Source organism: Astyanax mexicanus, chromosome 1 (assembly GCF_023375975.1).
Source record: "Astyanax mexicanus isolate ESR-SI-001 chromosome 1, AstMex3_surface, whole genome shotgun sequence".
NCBI lineage: Eukaryota > Metazoa > Chordata > Actinopteri > Characiformes > Acestrorhamphidae > Astyanax > Astyanax mexicanus.
In genome coordinates, this window is record NC_064408.1 from 903072 (window position 1) to 917179 (window position 14108).

At 34.1% G+C, this 14108-nt stretch overlaps 1 protein-coding gene across 1 annotated transcript; it reads right to left on the bottom strand.

Annotated features, from left to right (window-relative positions):
- Nucleotides 1-441: 441 nt before the first annotated feature.
- Nucleotides 442-13177, bottom strand: prdx4 (peroxiredoxin 4). The gene is made up of 7 exons (XM_022664037.2): nt 12861-13177; nt 9867-9984; nt 7571-7687; nt 6449-6571; nt 5659-5789; nt 3088-3122; nt 442-569 (listed from the first exon to the last, which is right to left on the bottom strand). Exons 1-7 carry the CDS (start codon nt 13075-13077, stop codon nt 519-521), a joined length of 792 nt encoding a protein of 263 aa, XP_022519758.1. The 5' UTR covers nt 13078-13177; the 3' UTR covers nt 442-518.
- Between the last annotated feature and the right edge of the window lie 931 nt (nt 13178-14108).

Genomic DNA, 14108 nt, shown 5'->3' on the forward strand with positions numbered 1-14108 from the left:
TATGTTTGAGTAAAATGAACATTGTTGTTTTATTCTATAAACTACAGACAACATTTCTCCCAAATTCCAAATAAAAATATTCTCATTTAGAGCATTTATTTACAGAAAATGAGAAATGACTGAAATAACAAAAAAGATGCAGAGCTTTCAGACCTCAAATAATGCAAAGAAAACAAGTTCATATTCATAAAGTTTTAAGAGTTCAGAAATAATCAATATTTGGTGGAATAATCCTGGTTGGTTTTTAATCACAGTTTTTAATTTCATGCATCTTGGCATCATGTTCTCCTCCACCAGTCTTACACACTGCTTTTGGATAACTTTATGCTGCTTTACTCCTGGTGCAAAAAGTCTTGTTTTTTTAACAGCTCTGTATATTATATTTTATAGGATAAACAGTGTAAAACAAAACAAACATATGAATAAAGGCACAGCACACGCTTTAGTTCTATCAAAACCCTCCGTTTATTCTGTGTTTCACAAACGACGACTATAAACCCCAACAAACACACAGATCATCAGTTCAGCTTATCAAAGTACTTCAGCTTTCCAGAGGGATCAGGAATGATCTGCAGGAGAACAGAGACACAGCGGATCAGTTTAACACGATTTTACACTCTCAAACTAAGAGCTGGACTAGAATTCAATATCAATATATATTACTATATACAAAAATATTCATATCCCTTAAACTTTCTCATTCTGTATTTTAGTAGGATTTTAATTGATGCTTTTAAGACATTTTTAAGACCTCAATAAATATAATTTAAGACCCAAAAATGTAGTCATAATTCTTTTAGTTCTCTCCCTGATCTTAGCTAGCTAAAGTTAATATGTTAGCTAGCTGACCTTAGCTAGCTAAAGTTAATATGTTAGCTAGCTGACCTTAGTTAGCTAAAGTTAATATGTTAGCTAGCTGACCTTAGCTAGCTAAAGTTAATATGTTAACTAGCTGATCATAGCTAGCTAAAGTTAATATGTTAGCTAGCTGATCATAGCTAGCTAAAGTTAATATGTTAACTAGCTGACCTTAGCTAGCTAAAGTTAATATGTTAGCTAGCTGACCTTAGTTAGCTAAAGTTAATATGTTAGCTAGCTGACCTTAGTTAGCTAAAGTTAATATGTTAGCTAGCTGACCTTAGCTAGCTAAAGTTAATATGTTAACTAGCTGATCATAGCTAGCTAAAGTTAATATGTTAGCTAGCTGATCATAGCTAGCTAAAGTTAATATGTTAACTAGCTGATCATAGCTAGCTAAAGTTAATATGTTAGCTAGCTGATCATAGCTAGCTAAAGTTAATATGTTAACTAGCTGATCATAGCTAGCTAAAGTTAATATGTTAGCTAGCTGATCATAGCTAGCTAAAGTTAATATGTTAACTAGCTGATCATAGCTAGCTAAAGTTAATATGTTAACTAGCTGATCATAGCTAGCTAAAGTTAATATGTTAGCTAGCTGATCATAGCTAGCTAAAGTTAATATGTTAACTAGCTGATCATAGCTAGCTAAAGTTAATATGTTAGCTAGCTGACCTTAGCTAGCTAAAGTTAATATGTTAACTAGCTGATCATAGCTAGCTAAAGTTAATATGTTAGCTAGCTGACCTTAGCTAGCTAAAGTTAATATGTTAGCTAGCTGATCATAGCTAGCTAAAGTTAATATGTTAACTAGCTGATCATAGCTAGCTAAAGTTAATATGTTAGCTAGCTGACCTTAGCTAGCTAAAGTTAATATGTTAGCTAGCTGACCTTAGCTAGCTAAAGTTAATATGTTAACTAGCTGATCATAGCTAGCTAAAGTTAATATGTTAGCTAGCTGATCATAGCTAGCTAAAGTTAATATGTTAGCTAGCTGACCATAGCTAGCCAAAGTTAGTATGTTAGCTAGCTGACCATAGCTAGCTAAAGTTAATATGTTAGCTAGCTGACCATAGCTAGCCAAAGTTAGTATGTTAGCTAGCTGACCATAGCTAGCCAAAGTTAGTATGTTAGCTAGCTGGACACTATAATTGGTATTTTAGCTAGCTGGCCTTAGCTAGCCAAAGTTAGTATGTTAGCTAGCTGGACACTATAATTGGTATGTTAGCTAGCTGGCCTTAGCTAGCTAAAGATCGTTAGCTAATGCCAGCTAACTAACATACTAACTTTAGTGGCAAGCTAGCTAACATACCTAAAAAACTGTAGTTTATAATGTGTTATGAATGTCACTGTAAGTACTTATGAGTTATTATACAAGCTTATTACAGTCATTATAAGGTATTATGCATGTCATATAATGCATTATAAATGCATTTATAATGCATTATGAATACAGGGGTCATAGGAAGTGTTACCGAACTTAGGTTATCGAAGAGTTAGCTAACGTTAGCAGTGAGCTAGCTAACACACTAGCTAATGCTAGTGGTGAACTAGCTAATGTTACAGGGGGAGAGAACTAAGTTTAACAGAGAGCTAGCGAACATACTAACGTTAGCGGTGATTTAGCTAGAAAACCAAGGAGAGAACTAAGGTAAGCGGAGAGCTAGCTAACACTAGCTGCAAGCTACCTAGCATGCTAACATTAGCATTAGATTAGATATGACTATAATAAATAATAAATCATTTTAAGCTGCATTTTATAACTGCAGTTCTCAAATTCCTAAAATATATTTTTAGAGGTCTTAAGAAGCATTAAAATTGACTTTTAAAATGGTGCAAGAAACGCACTTCCTGCTCTTCATGATGCTGAGACTAAATTACACACAGCTGGATTAACTCTATTAACTCATTAAGATAAGATTTCTGAAGGCTGGAATTGATTAAGCTGGATTTTATGTAGGGTTTTAAGTTAAAATGGGGTTGAATACTTTTGCACGTCACACTTTTTGGATTAAAATTTTTATTTTACAATTATGTGCTCCTTAAAATCTCAGTTTGTGGTTATAAGGAGACAAAATGAACCCTTCTGTAAGACACTGTAAAGTGTTTATTTTATAATGCATTACATTAATAATAAATTAATATTTTAAATGTCTATAGATAAAGACATCTAATGCCAAAACCTATATCTACACACCCAAACACACACACTGGTTTATGGGGACTTACCGTGTCGCTGCCAGGCTTCCATCCAGCCGGACAAACTGCAACCAAACCAAAAGAAAATTACACTAAATATACAAAAATATATATTAACATTATATTATACTGTATTTTGCACTTTTGATGTTCTAAATGTGAATATGTAAAAAAATATATATATTTACTATACTCTTCAGAAACCTTCAGATACTTCAATATTACTTTTTTCTGCATAATTTGGATATATTTTATCATTTATAAACAGTCAATAAACAATTAATTAAGCAATTACACACTCCAGGTTCGTGCTATAACATGTAATATTGGCATTGCTGTGATGTGGACGTAAATCACAGCATGTATATCTCTGTTTATTGAAAGATTTTAAAGAGTTAAAGAGGAGGAGAAAATAGGATCTGTTTGGTTATAAAAACTCCACCAGTTAAAATAGTTCCATTGCTGCTCTGTTTGTTTGTAGCTGTGCTGTTTGGTTTGTAAGCGCTGCATCGTTGCTAGGTTACCTGTATGTGGCGGAGCAATACAGTAATACATGGAGAGTAGGGCTGGGCAATAGGGAAAAAAATCTTATCACGATATAGTTTTCCATATCAGTCGATATCGATATGTATCACGATATAAATCAAATCACTTTCTGTCACACTTAAAGGTTTGTTTTTACTCATTAGTGAGAGAATAAGGGAGTTATGGACAAAAGTTTTATTTATATTTTTTTCTGTATCTCGATAATTATTAGGGCTGGCCCGAATAGCGTTTTTTGAGCTCCGGATAATCGGCAGTAATTGGTAACGAATATTCGAATATTAGTTTTTTTTTTTTAAAGACGGATTAAAAACGAATTAATCCACAGCAAAATTGTCCACGGACCCCCGGCCCGGAAAAAAAACATTTCCCACACCTTTCCTCGGGCCGTTCGGGCTTATTTCTCATTAAATATCTACTAGAAACAGATTATATCTGTACATTATCATTTATTTCACTTCAGTCCTGAATATTTGGAGTGCATTATGTCTCCTTATGTTGTGTAGTTATGTAGTTTTCACCGCCTCACACCAGGCTTCCCCGCTGCGTTCAGAGCAGAAGCGCCGCTGCGTTACGGCTGTTTCGGTTTAATGATTGTGCAGTGCACAGTATTACTGATTTTGTGTTTTTGCACTTGGGCCATGAGATCCATATTAAAAAGTTCATTTGTTTAGAAATTATTTTATATTCTTAAACCATGTTAAATTATATTAGATTAGAGGAAAGTCATTTAGACATCATTCTTAGGGTGTTTTTGTGCCGTTACCGCTCCGCAAAAAAACTCTTCTTTTAATCCCGCGCCCGCCACATACACATTTTTGCCGCACCTGCCCCGCGGTCCTAATATAAATTGAATTAATTACATTTAGTGCTTAAAATGTCCTTAAATTTTATTAAAAATGCGCTGAACAGTACGGCCATGGTTGTTTGCATGTGTGTGTGTGTGTGTGTGTGTAGGTCCATACTCCACTTTTCTTTAGGGATTTTTGTTGAGCATGAGAATCACTGCGTGATTATTACAATTTTCTTAACTATTTATTAATTTGCTCCCGCGTCCTCAGGATTGATTAAACTCCCACTCCCGCAAATAACAATTCAGTTCTGTCCCACGCGCAAGATATTCTGACGGGACCCGCGAGAACAGAAGTGTGATGTTAGAGTGAGGTGGAGCTCTGGAAAGGAAAAAAAACGAATATCCGAATACCAAAATTAAAAACCGAATACCTACTCAACGAACGAATATCCGAATACCCAAATATTCGGGTCCAGGACCACTTTCATATATTGGAAGTGGTACGGTCTTTCTTTGGAACAATGTCATCAAGAGCAGATGGCTCACCCTCCTCTTCACTTTTGCTCTGGGGGTTCTCTCTACTGGCCATCTTCCCGTAACCTGCTATTGATTAAGCGCGGTCCTCCGGCTGAGCAAAGATGGGCGTGCGGCTGGGTCTGTTCCAGCACCTCCTACGTTGTGTTTTCATTGGTCTGCGGACTTATGGGAGGACTTGGATCAGATCCAGCCCCGGTGGTACTTGGCTGAGCATGCAGTTCAGCGTGATCACGTGCTGCGCCTGTGTGTGGTGCTACTTAGACGGAAATGGAAATGAAGGTTTATCAAATTCTATTGCACAGGCTTATCATAGTCATCGAGCGAAAAATTATCGCGAGACAAATCGATATCGTTGTATCGCCCAGCACTAATGGAGAGCTTCGGTTACAGTGCATTACAGGCTGATAACGGTACTCATAGAACACCTCTCAGCCAATCACATTACAGGATCTAAACTAACAGTGGTATAATTACAATTATTGATTTATATAATGCAACATTTCTATAGTTCTATTATTTTACTTAGGCAACTTTTTGAGTTTGCTGCTGCTGTTGTTGATGATGATGTATGTGTATGTCCAGAAATGTTAAGTTGTGTCTCATGATAAAGTTTTTTTTTTTAAATATCGCCCACATTTATCCAGCAAGTTCACATTTTCACATTTAAAACACCAATACACTTTAAAATAAATCATTGTGTATAATGTGTGTGTATAGTGTGTGTGTACCTTCTCCGTGTTTGTCGGTGTATTGGAAGGCCTGCACCAGTCTGAGAGTTTCGTCTACAGAGCGTCCGACCGGCAGATCGTTCATCGTGATCTGACGAAGTGTTCCCTTATCATCGATAATAAACAACCCCCTGATACACACACACAAACAAACACTATTAGTTTATGATTTATTACAGGCAAGTTGGGTGTAGACTGTTAATTTCACTGTAGTAATAATAATTATGATAATGTGTATTTGTATATACAGGTGAATTTAGTTAAAAATGTGAAACTCATATATTTCACTCATTTATTTATTTTATTGTTGTTGATTATGAAGCTTACAGACAGTCAAAACCCAAAAATCTGTTTCTTGTTTAAAATTAGAATATTATATAATAAGACCAATTGTTACTTTTGGTACTCAGTGTGCCAAGTCCTGCTGGAAAATGAAATCTGCATCTCCATAAAAAGCATGAAGTGCTGTAAGATTTTGTGGGAAAACAAAACTGCACTGACTTTAGACTTGATAATAAAACACAGTGGATCAACACCAGCAGATGACAGACATGTCTCTCTAAACCATCACTGATTGGTGGAAACTTCACACTAGACCTCGAGCAGTTTGGACTGTGTGTCTCTCCACTCTTCCTCCAGACTCTGCTCCTTGATTTACTTTAAATGAAATGTAAAATGTACTGATGATCAGTGATGGTTTGGAGAGACATGTCTGTCATCTGCTGGTGTTGATCCACTGTGTTTTGTGTTGGTTGTGTGTGTGTGTGTGTGTTTGTGTGTGTTTGTGTACCTGAGTGTGTGTCCTTGGTCCTCCAGATAGACTCCATAGTCTTTGGAGATCTGGTGTGTGAGGTCAGACAGGAGGGGGATTTTCATTGGTCCGAGACCTCCCTGCTTCCTGGGTGTGTTAATCCTGATGACGGAGAGAGTAACATTAATTTTGGAAACATAGAAATGGAAAAAGGATATTAGGATATTTAATTCTGCAGTGTGAGGAGCTCCCTCTGGTGTTGCATGAGTTTGCTGTTACGGTGGACGGTGGTTTCCGGTTGAGAGTATGCTGTGAGCTATTGATGAGTGCAGAGTATATAAATGTTAAAGTGTAAAAACGTGTTAATTGTAAAGCGTCTTTGGTTTTACAGAAAGGCGCTATATATAAGTGTATATAAAAGTCTATATAACTTCATTCATTCATGTTGTCACAGCTCTTTCAATGTATTAATTTACCATAAAAATCATATCGCAAAAGCAATTAAAAGTTATATATCAATATTAATATTGATTATTTAACCACATAATGCAAATCTGGCAGTAGTTCTTTATGTTTTTTTCCAAACCAATATAAATGGTCTAAAATTAATTATACTCACACTAATTTATAATCACATTAACATTTTAGACATTTTGATCATTTAATTAAATTTAAACAGAAATTTAGATGGAAACTTCTGATATTTTTTCAACACATTTAGCACTAGAGTTGCAACTAATGATTATTTTGGTAGTCGACTAATCTGACGATCATTTTTTCGATTAGTCGATCAATCAACGATTATTTATGAACAACAGAAAAACAGCTGAACATGAGATTTAAAAAGGCATTTAAATGTCCACATGTTGTTTAAACATGAAAAGTACTGATATTTAGTGAATAAATATGTAATCTGTTGTGTTTGTTTGGGCACTTTGTGTAACGCAGTACTGTTACAAATGAACGATTAGTCGACAATTCAATTTTTAGTCAACAAATTTAAATAATCGGCATTGCCGATTTTATCGAATAACGGTTGCAGCCCTACTCAGCACAATGCTAACTTATGGGACATTGGTTTACATTAATTATTAACTCAATTTACATTAGCTTCTAAACAGTAGATACTGCCCAGGTGTGTGTGTGTGTGTGTGTGTGTACCAGGCCAGGTGTGTGAACTGCGAGTCGACGGAACAGGCCACCACGTCTGCGTTGATGGCGTGGAACTCGTGAACTCGGTCGCTGAAGGCGATGATCTCAGTGGGACAGACGAACGTACTGAAAACACAACGACCAGAACTCGGATTAATCATCCACCCAGAACCAGAACCAGAACCAGCAGAACCAACCATCTATTAGCCTCTACTTACGTTAAGAAACACCTATTTCAGTTATTCTGGCTTCTGAGTGCTGATTGGCTGGCAGTCTGACTAATTTATACGTATAAATATAAGTCAGCCGACTTCAGCAGCGTAGGAGTGGTTTAGCCGCAATGCTAATAGCCATCGTCCTTGGCTGCAATGCTAACTAAAGGTAGGCCATTTGGCTCTTAAATAATATCACAATATTTAAAGATATTCTTGCATTTGCGATATTCTTTGCAATACGGAAAAACAAAAACGACCCCCCCCAAAAAAAAAAAAAATAATAAAAACCTATTCTAGTCTTAATCCCGTACTTGCCACATTGATCAATCTTGAACTTGTCTCTTGACTAAGTAAACAGACAATATATAAATATAACCAACAATATATAAGTACATACATTTGTTCAAAGAAAAGGTTTCTAAACTGGGTCATTATCATTCGACTAATCCACAAGTCTAACTTGTCTATTCAGGTCAAAACAGGTTGCCAGATTCTATGAAATCTACCAATCTACCACTACAGCCTGCCGAAGCGTATCTCATTTTTTCTAAAATCAAAAACGGCACCCAATTTTTAAAAGTAGGAGGATTTTTCTCTTTCTACTTAAGTAAAATAAGTTGTCTAGCCACTAAAGTGGCGAAAGCTTCTTCTACCTTTCAGCCATATTTCACTAATTTAACCTCCTTAGGTGTCAAATATCGCTTTTATAGGGGAAGCCTGGATTGGTTGCTTAAACACCCCTGAGAAAAAGTAAAAGACAGAATTCCAAAAAAAAAAAAAACAGACAATTTTGGACAAAACCAAAGCATGTGCAAATCACTGAATTTACCACAGCAACAAGATAAATATTAAAGTTTTATTTAGCATAAATGTAAGAGTTCTAAACATTCAGTAGAATATATATAAAAATATATAAAATATATAGATAAATATATATAGAATATGTAGAAAAATATATAAAAACTAAAATCTTTGACGATATCATTTATTTATTTCATACGATACGATATGGCACTGAAACTATGCATGGTTGGAGTGGGTTAGTCTTTAATTAGGGATAATTAGGGTAATTACCTTCTATATGATCTATTTAATTTTGTTAATATTTAGAGCCAGTGTACAATCCTGATATTAGGACTGGATTAGCATACTTAGCTATTGTGTTTTAATGATGTTATAATGTAGCTAGAGCTGGACATTATATAGATATTTTTTTCATTTTGCAAAAATGTTCTTATCGTATCGACAATGCATATGCATATCAAGGATATTTACGATCAGTGCTTAAAGAACTCTGACCCAACTGTACATTTTATTACAGAGTGTAATAAATGTTATTGAACTTAATTATCCTAAGGAAAAATATAATACAAATATCACTGTATTGTGCATAAGAGAGTATTGTAAAATCTGCTGATGCTGTATTTTGTCTGAGGGTCAAAATATGATAAATACTGTGCATCATAAGATTATTATCTTTAAATACTGGGATATAATATTTCTTTCCCATAACTGCTTTTATACTGTTTATATTGATATCTGAATTATGTTGTATCGACCAAAAATAAGAAAGATACAGCTCTGAAGAAAATAAGAGTTTATGTTTGAGTAAAATGAACATTGTTATTTTATTCTAGAAACTACAGACAACATTTCTCCCAAATTCCAAATAAACATATTATATTCATGTATTTGCAGAGCTTTCAGACCTCAAATAAATCACAGTTTTTATGCATCCTCCTCCACCAGTCTTACACACTGCTTTTGGATAACTTTATGCTGCTTTACTCCTGGTGCAAAAATTCAAGCAGTTCAGTTTGGTGGTTTGTGATCATCCATCTTCCTCTTGATTATATTCCAGAGGTTTTTAATTTGATAAAATCAAAGAAAATCATCATTTTAAGTGATCTCTTATTTTTTTCTCCAGAGCTGTATTTTAATATAGATTTTAGGCATATTGTTCAGCCCTAAATGTACATAAATAGATACATCCAGGCCAGATCGGCCCATTATTATCTCCTACTAATCTTTATTTACCTTTCTGCTCCATTAGAGCTGGAATAATAGAGATGGAAGGTGTTAAAACTCACAAGTCCAGAGGGTAGAAGAAGAAGACCAGGTATTTGCCCTTGTAGTCTGAGAGTTTTAGTTCTTTAAACTCTCCGTTGATGACGGCTGTACCCTCCCATTTCGGCGCGGGTTTAGAGACTGAAACAGAACATAAATCAATAAAAATCACCTGTAAAACAGGAGGGATAAGTGCATCATGCAGAGCATGCACAGCATTCACAATAACATCACCTGACTGGATTTTAACCCTTTCATACTTGGTGTAAACCTTTTATACATACAGGTGTTTCCTTCGCAAATTACAGACTACCATTAACCACTAAAACAGTTTGTTGACTAAACCGTATAATTTTTCACAGTCCTAATTTTATTTTTGATTGATTTTGAATGAACAAAACGATATAAAACATCTATACAGGATTTAAAAAATACTTTAAATATGCATTTACATGGCTAAAATAAACCAATGTATTTGTGTCATTTTAAATGTAATCCATTAAATACAGACTGCTCCTTTATATGTTCAGCCTAAGAGTTTTAGTGAACTGGGAAAATCTGCTTTTAACTACAGAGAACCAGCGAGCTGGAATTCACTATAGAAAACACTAAAATTCAGATCACTGAAGTCACTAAATAATTTTAAACTTTAAATACCATCTTTAGACAGTTTGTACCTGTTTTACTTAATTTTATTTATTCTTAAAACGTTTTTGTCTTATGTTATTATTATAACTTTATTTTCTGTATTGTTTTATTTTTAACAGTTTTATATTATTGCTTATTATTTTGATTAGTTTATTTTATTATTTTATTGTACTATGTAAGTGTACTTAATTTTACAATGTCTGCAGAAAGATTCTGCATATAACTGATAACAGTATTGATTTATGCATGCAAATAAGTTAATGCATACATTATTTTTAAAGGAGCATATAGCATATATAAATGGTTAAAACTGATTAGATCATTACAAATTTAAGTATGTAAATAAGGTTTTAAAACATTTTGTGACTATACCATGAGAAATATTACTATAAATGAACTGTTCATTATTATACTGTACAGCACTGACTTTGATCACATGCACTTCTGTTCGATTAAAAAAAAAGTTTAAACATGCCTAAAAGCTTTTTTACTTTTTTAATTAATGCTTTAATAGTGCTGACAGAAACAAATGCACTCATGTCAATACACGTGATAATCTAAAAACTATGATATAAAAATAAAATTGCACAGAAATACTGTATGCTTAAAAACACTGTGTGTACACTATAAAACAGAATAATCCACTATTTATCCTGAAAATAAGATAATATTGCTACTTATTGCTTCAAATAATGCAAACATATGGCCATTAAAGTGTTAATCCACTGCTGTCCAAACATGACGTGGGATTAGGAGCTGTCAGGATCAGACAGATTTGTTGCGGAAAACTTTCAGATTTTTACAGAAAATCATAATAAAACGAGATAAAACTCTTTAAAATTAGAGTAAAAGCCTTTAAAGGACATTTTTGATGAGAAATTGCGCATTAAAATATTTTATATTTGCAGCCTGTGGTGATTTAATACATGCTAGTAAGTGGCTAGCTACTTTAGCCTGCAGTCAATCTAGGCTAATCTATGCTAAACTAAACTGAAGTGAAGTAAACTGAGGTAAACTATGCTAAGCTAAACTGAGGTAAGCTATTTTAAGCTAGACTGAGGTAAACTACATTAAACTAAACTGAGGAACTATATTAAACTAAACTGGGCAAAAAACTACATTGAACTAAGAAACAATACTATACTGAGGTAAACTATATTAAACTAAACTAAACTGAGAAACTACTAATCTAACCTAAAGTAAACTATACTAAACTGAGGTAAAATATACTAATCTGAGGTAAAAATATATTAAACTAAACTTAGAAACCTTAAGATAAATTGAAGTAAACTATACTAAGCTAAACTGAGGTAAACTACAGCTCTGGAACAAATTAAAAAGAGACCACTTCAGTTTCTTTGATTATGCTATTTATAGGTATATGTTTGAGTAAAATTAACATTGTTAAGAAATCAATATTTGGTGGAGTAATTCTGGTCTTTAATCACAGTTTTCATGCATCATGTTAAGAAACTATCTTTGAGAAACTCCTGAAGACAGAGCTCTTCAAAGAGCACTTACTCTCCTAACACCTCTAACAAACTAACTAATTCTAACCTCATCTCCTTCTTCCTCTTCTCTACTCCTCTATCCCATTATTTCCCTTTGACCCCCTTAAGGCCCTATCTATAGATGCTTTATTTTTAACTTCTATTATTTTTGTACTTAACCTCTTCTATTATTTGCACTTCAATATTGTAAGTCGCTTTGGACAAAAGCGTCTGCCAAATGTAATGTAATGTAAATGTTCTCCTCCACCAGTCTTACACACTGCTTTTGGATAACTTGATGCTGCTTTACTCCTGGTGCAAAAATTCAAGCAGTTCAGTTTGGTGGTTTGATGGTTTGTGGTCATCCATCTTCCTCTTGATTATATTCCAGAGGTTTTCAATTTGGTAAAATCAAAGAAACTCATATTTTTTAAGTGGTTTCTTGTTTTTTCCAGAGTTGTATATTAAACGAAATTGAGACTGCAGAAACTGCAGTAAACTAAGCTAAGATAACCTGAGGTAAACTATACTAAGGTAAATTCAAGTAATTTATGCTAAACTAATCTGAGGTAAATTATGCTATGCTAAGCTAAACTCAGGTAAACTATGCTAAACTAAGCTATACTCAGGTAAACTATGCTAAGCTAAGCTATACTCAGGTAAACTATGCTAAGCTAACCTGAGATAAACTATGCTAAGCTAAGCTGCACTGACAGCTGCTGCACACGCAGAAGTGAAAGTGTGTAAAAATGCGATTTTACAGCATTAATAATTCGCATTTTGGTGATTTCTGTATATAATCGGGTGCTCTAATAGATAGTGAAAGTGTAAATTGTATAAATGAGGATAATTTTAAGGATAATTGTAAATAATCCGCACTTTTCGCCTTGCTGAGGTGCAGAGAGTGGTCGGAGACGGGCACCCGGAACGCCTCCCCGGGGTAGACGTGTCCTCCCGCGTAGTTATAGCACTCCTGCTCCCGCTTCCCCTCTCCCGCGTCCCCGCGGACCCCCGCCGCGGCCTGCAGCAGCAGCAACGCCGCGCAGAACACCCCAAACACCGCTCTGCTCACTGAGCTGCACCGCCGAACCTCCATACCGAGAGCTGCGAGTCACACGTCTGTCTGCAGCCGAGGAGGAGGGCCTGAAGCTGGGCGAGGATTCGCTGAATCACCGCTGATGGAGCTCATTCGCTGGATGGAGGGAAACTGTGGGAGAGGAGTGTCTACAGATTTAAAGAAGCAGTCTCACCATAAAATAAAGGATTTTTTACATTACTATAATAATAATAATAATAATAATAATAATAATAATAATAATAATAATAATAATAATAATAATAATAATAAATATACTATAATAAACCGGCTTATTTACGTGTTTTTTAAATATATATTTTTTGCACATCAAAGCATAACCTATTGCAAACAACAGTGAGTTGAATCACTAAATTTGTTTTAAAAAAAGTATTTATCATTAAATCAGTCTGTTGGTCACATTTGATTTAATCGTTTTTATCAAATCAAAAACAACAAAAAGAAACAAAACATTTATTGTCAAAACATATTGGACATATTAAAAATATATAGAATAATCTACAATAACTAAAATCTAATCTAGAAAAAAAAGAATCTAAGAACTAGATATTCATTCATTACTTTTGCAGTTTTTACCACCATCAGTGCATAAATTAAATAGTATAAATAAATATAAATAAATTAGTCAGTTGGACACATTAGGTATTTTTTAAATTAATTTCTTAATTTTGATATTCTTCTCATTCATTTTTTTTACCAAATCAAATTGAACACGAAGCCCAAAATATGTAATTGGTAAAAGTAGTGATGCACTCAAATGAAAATAATTTTCTTTAATTATAAATTTATCAATTTTGCCACTTTTTCCACCTATGCATTTTTGTATGTTGCATTGCAATTGTATTGAAATATGACTTACTGTCTTAAATTAATGACATAGCACCTCAAAATAATACATAGAATTGCAAAATAATGACTTAATATCTCAAAATGACGACTTAGTATCATTATATAACAATTTAGCATCTCCAAAAAATGAGATAGTATCCTAAAATTTGACTTGCTATGTCAAAGTAATGACATATCATCCC